This window comes from Galeopterus variegatus, unplaced genomic scaffold, assembly GCF_000696425.1.
Source record: "Galeopterus variegatus unplaced genomic scaffold, G_variegatus-3.0.2 Scaffold20125, whole genome shotgun sequence".
Lineage (NCBI taxonomy): Eukaryota > Metazoa > Chordata > Mammalia > Dermoptera > Cynocephalidae > Galeopterus > Galeopterus variegatus.
In genome coordinates this window covers 5,322-11,171 of record NW_007746236.1, presented here as the reverse complement: position 1 = coordinate 11,171, position 5,850 = coordinate 5,322, and the positions used below count along the sequence as shown (strand labels likewise).

Genomic DNA, 5,850 nt, shown 5'->3' with positions numbered 1-5,850 from the left:
AGCAGAACCCCTGCAATGAAAATTTCTGATACTTAATTCCATCAACAAAGTATGCTGTTTTAGGACTTAATAAGAAATCTGTTGCATTGCAATCTTTAATCTAAATCCTTACTGGGATATTAAGACTGGAAATGTTCTGAGGTTTCATTTTGATTTTTACTTTGAGTTCCTTAGCAAATTTGATTTGTTTTAATTTCCCCAGTGATATCAGAACACTTTCTCCATTATTGTTTCCTTTGTTAGAATTAATATTCAAGACAATTTTCTCTTCAAAGTCAATGGCAGAGGCACCATTTGGGGTCCATTGGTATCCGTCTGAATATTGATTTTGCAGTGGCTAATTTCGGTGTCTTACCCCCATGACATCTCCTTCTCTTGGTGCCTTCCTGAGAATATCCCTTGATTAGGTTCTAACAATACCCTGGCCTTCATGCTTATAGCTGGGTGGCTACTGCCTCATCAATAACATGTTTACAGAGCATCCTTTTGAATGGCCATTTGCATGTGTTGTGCACTGATTTATTGGAATTTGGGTTTTAGATTGTGACTTTCTTCATGTGACCCATCCCCACATCCTGACAGTGCTTTTTGTATCTGTCTACATTAAAAATGTGAACTTTTATAAGAACTTAGGTATATGTCAAAATGTTTAATGACACTTTTTTTCTTATGTTTTGTAAGTAGCTTTGCCTTAACACTGGCATAGTAGTGTAGCTATCTGCCTTAAAAGAGGAAAGGTGGGCATGGTTGATCTTGCTGAAAATGTGCACTTCTCTATAAAGATTAATATACATATGCATGAACTCTGCATTTACTTATTAAGCCTCTCACCAGGAGCAGGTTTAAAATGAGTATCATAATAACAGTCCTGGATAAATAATTTTTGGCTATGATAATCTTATTTTTTTAAATGAAAGAAACAAGTAGAGCACTAACTAAATCCAAATGAACAAATGATAATAAAAATTAAATTTATCTCAATTGAATTTGCTGTCCCTATATAGGCTTATAATTAAAGCCATATTTCATTATAATCACTCTGTCAGTATCACTGAACTTGGTTCAGTTGTTTGAAAATTCACTGTTGATGGTGTTAGATCTAGCATTATTCTCCTTAAAAAAAAAAAAAAAAGAGAATTATACATTTTGACCTGATATCCATTTATAAGGAATTATTTGGAAATCGTTTTTAGTATACGGTAAATATTTACTCTCCTTTCTTCTGTTCTTGGAAATCTTCACATGAAGAGCATTTAGATTTTGTGTGCTTTTGAATTTTTAGAACTTGAAAATTTCTTTCCAAAAAGTATTAATTTCTATAATGAAGTAGGTTGTTTTTATTTGACATTTCTGCCTGTTATCCAAAAGGAACTTATCTTAGTATATTAGAATTATTTTGTTGGAAAAACTGTAATAATTTTAATCTTCAAAATATTGAATATGGTGAATAGAAGATAAGCCAATACTGGAAAGAAGAGAAGAGTTTTAATTTTATTAAATGAAGAAAATTATAAAATAGATCAGTGTTTTTTTAATGAATAGAAAAGCCTAAGAACTATCTGAAAATATGCACTATTGTTTGTTAATAAGTCCTTTAAATTTGATTAAATGTACTTCATTATATGAGGTAAGACAAAAATAATTTTTATAGCTAATAAGGAATAGCCAATTTTCCCTAAAAAGAAAAAATACACCTCCTTCTACTTTTTAGTGCTTGTTATATAAAATAGATTTGATCGTACAAATCTTTACAAGAAGCTAAAAAAAATATTTATATATATTTAATAGCATATTAAGTTTAGGAATGAACACAAAAAGTTGTTGAACAAATCTGTTAAAATATAAAGGTTTACTTTTCAAGTGCATTTATTCCTTTGATAAGTCATGAGGGAAGCTTTGTTTTGACTCATTCTTTCTTAATAATAAGGGAAATACTTACAAGATAAAATTAATCCACACATGTTTATTGTACCATTTAAAAGGGAAATTTGTATTTATTGATCTGTTTATATCTATTGATATATGACATTCAGTTAAGGATGAGGTTAACCAGTTCCCCATTACAGACATGCACAATATTAAGATCAGAATATTAAATCATCAGAATTCAGAAGACAATTAATCTGATTCATGCCTCCCTGAAATTTTTTTAATGTACGTAGTGCACATTACCAAAGGTTTATTTTAAGTAAAAGAACACTATAGGCAGATGGAAGTTCACCTCTTGCCTCTCCTTCCTGTAGATCTCTTTAAAGAAGTGGCGGGACCGACAGAAATGTGTGACCAGCGGCAGCTGGGCCTGTTACTTCATGATGCCATCCAGATCCCGCGGCAGCTGGGGGAAGTCGCGGCTTTTGGAGGCAGTAATATTGAGCCTAGTGTTCGCAGCTGCTTCCAGCAGGTAAACACCCAGGATCACCGGTATGAAGCATGGGTTGGGGATGGATTTTGTGAATGTTTCGAGAAATGGAATAGGGAGCTTGGTTGGGCTGGAGCCAAATGGTGGAAGACTTGGGTGCCATCCCAGTAAGTTTGTGTGTTGTGTCTTCAGGCACATTTTATTCAAGGAACAGAGACCCCTGCAGGAGGCTTACTGTTTTCTTTGGGAAAAATTCTCAAATCTTTTGCGTGTGCTGTTAGATGGCTGTGTTTGGCCCTGTCTTTGCCCTGGCCTCATCTCTTGCCACTAGGTCCCTTGCTCTCTCCTTTTCAGTCGTTCTCTTTTAGTTCCTCAGTTCCTGCTTCAGGGCCTTTGGACATGGGCCCTCTGTTTAGAACACTTTTCCTTCCCCTCTACTAACAAACTCCCTTCTCATTGCTAATCTTTATCCAGTCGTTAGACTTTAGCTTATCTCTCGCATCCTCTGAAAATCCTTCTCTGACCTCTTCAGATGAGGTTGAGTTTCCCTACTGTATTCACCCAAATATCCTCTACCTCTTCCTTCTCATGCTCATTGCTAATTTGAGAAATAATCAAATTACTTTGTGTTACTTCTGCCAAGTCTGGTGTGAGGTAGATTAACCCTACCGCCCACGTTCACATGAGGAGAGCTGCTAAATTACATACCAGATTGTCTAATTGGTTATCTAGTGTTTGTTTCTTCTCAACCTGAGCTCCATGAAGACAAAGACTGTGTCTATCCTTTTACACATATATGTTGTATACTGTCTCAGTCTGTTCAGGCTGTTATAACAAAATACCATAAAGTGGGTAGCTTATAAACAACAGAAATTTATTACTTACCGTTTTGGAATCTGGGAAGTTCAAGAACAAGGTACTGGCAGATATAGTGTATGGCAAGGGCATACTTTCTGGTTCATAGACAGTGCCTCTTTGCTGTATCCTTGAATGGAGGAAGGGGCGAGTGAGGCTTCCTTGGGTTTCTTTTATAAGGGCACTAATCCTGTCCATGAAGGCATCACCCTCATGATCTAATCACTTCCCATGACCTAATCACTTCTTTATTTTTTTTGTCCTTTTTTTTTGAGACTGGCCGCACCACGCTCAGCCAGTGAGCGCTGTGAGCGCACCAGTCATCCCTATATAGGATCCGAACCCGTGGCGGGAGCGCTGCTGCGCTCCCAGCGCCGCACTCTCCCGAGTGCGCCATGGGCTCGGCCCTGACCTAATCACTTCTAACACCATATCCATGGGGGTTCGATTTCAACATATGAATTTGGGAGGGGGGAACATAAACATTCACACTATACCATATCCCTGTGCACAGTGCCTTGAACATCATAGCTGCTTTAATAAATATTTGCTAAATTAATGAGAAAAAGTGCTCTGAGTTCTTTGTAGGCAAAATTTTTAAAAAATATAAATTAAAGATATTATTAAAATAGCAGTCTTTTCTTGCAAAAGGAGGATAACGTATGTACAAAGTTTACACTGACCAAAGTTTCTAATTTTTGACTGGGAAATCATTTTAGTTTCTTTGTAATTCTTACTGTGTTTAAAGGCATTTTAGAAATATGACTACTGATGCTATATATATGCATAAACTACAAGCCTATGGATACTTTGCCAAAGCTAGCCAATGATTTATCATTACTGAGGGGAAAAAATGCCTCATACCATATCTTTGAGGAGAATTATAGTGGCCCTTTTATTTTAGAAATATAAAAAATACAAAACAAAAATTCTAAATTTATGGTCACATGTGTTGGTTCATAGAATTACCTCAACAACAGCAGGAGAATGATGTTGGTATAAATTTAACTTTGCACATATGAAAATTACTTAGGATTTGAAGAGGGACTGAGAAATTTCATATAATTTATCATAAGTTTGGAAATCCTGCAAAGTACATTCATAGCAATATGCCTCCAGTGTGATGATGTGATGGGGCTGAAACAGGACATTTTTAGCATTTATAATGGCCTTCAAATTTGTGAAATTATTAGTGAGTCTTTCACAAATTTTTACTTTTGCAGATGAATGAGTTTTATGGAATTAAAGTATTTATGTGGAAAGATTACCTAGAATTGTGTGGTTTTGGTTTTTACTTTTGTTTTTTTAAATCTGAATGTATTAAGGTATTGGGATATGTTTTCTTCTTCCTATGTGACAATTTCTGCTTTTTAAATTTTTAAAGTCTAGAATTTTCTTGCCTTGAAGGAACCGTAAAGCTTTTGTGATTTAACTGACCTGGAAAGCGTTATATAACTTTCCTCTTATATCTGCACAGATATCTCAGAAAACTGTGAAGCAAGAACATTTGCTGTAGTGTTAATGAAGAAATTTTGTCCACTTTTAATGTATTTGTTTCTTCACCAGAATAACAACAAGCCAGAGATAAGTGTGAAAGAGTTTATAGATTGGATGCATTTGGAACCACAGTCCATGGTTTGGCTGCCGGTTTTACATCGAGTGGCAGCAGCTGAGACTGCAAAACATCAGGCCAAATGCAACATCTGTAAAGAATGTCCAATTGTTGGATTCAGGTATGATGTGCTACGAGTGGTGGAAGCAGACTGTTTTCCGTTCCATTTGTGTAATCTCAGTGCTATGCCCACCATCCCTTTCCACTTACTCCCATTTGAGATTTGCCTCCTAAATAGATGGGATGCTCAGCATAAGTGATCTATCTAAAACTGGCATTTCTTCTTACTACCACTACATGAGGCTTATTTTATGATTACTGCTGCTGTTATTTATACTACTATGGTCCAGAACCAGAGATTTTATGAATTTCTACATACTTAGGTCACAGAAATGTTCATTTGTGATGCTTGCATGACTGATTAGAAACAGGCAGCCCTGATGGAATTTGGTGGATGTTCTGAGGTCTTTGGGGTCAAACTTAGGAAGCAGGAAGCAATATTTAAATACTGAGAAATAATCAAATTACTTTGTGTTACTTCTGTCAAGTCTGGTGTGAGGTAGATTAACCCTACCGCCCACGTTCACATGAGGAGAGCTGCTAAATGCCATACTTTAGTGTCATTGGTATGTCAGACTCATCAGTTTGTGAGTCCAGAGCAATCTGTGCATATCTTGGCTATTTGTAAAGAGAGCTGTGATAAACATGGGAGTGCAGGTGTCTCTTCGACATGATGATTTCCAGTCCTCTGGATATATACCCAGAAGAGGGATTGCTGGGTCATATGGAAGATCTATCTGTAGTTGTTTGAGAAACGTCCAAATTGTTTTCCAAATTTATGTTGAGTGAAACAAGCAAAGCACAGAGGGATGAATACCGCATGTGCTCACTCATATGTGGGAGCTAAGAGAGAAAGAAGGAAGGAAAGAAAGACCACAGTAGTGCCATGATCCAACAGAGGGAGGGAGCATTCTTAGGGCTACAAATAGGAGTGGAGGGGAGAAGGGGAAGGGGAGAGAGGTTG

General features: G+C 36.5%; 1 protein-coding gene across 1 annotated transcript in view; it reads left to right on the top strand.

Moving 5' to 3' along the window:
• Positions 1 to 4,947, top strand: part of LOC103583153 (utrophin-like) — a gene marked incomplete at its 3' end in the record, with an annotated part of 7,297 nt that extends 2,350 nt beyond the window's left edge. The window contains exons 2-3 of the mRNA XM_008564552.1: positions 2,244 to 2,401; positions 4,781 to 4,947. Coding sequence (XP_008562774.1) covers positions 2,276 to 2,401; positions 4,781 to 4,947 — 293 coding nt within the window. The remainder of the gene's footprint in view (positions 1 to 2,243; positions 2,402 to 4,780) is intronic.
• Positions 4,948 to 5,850: the final 903 nt, after the last annotated feature.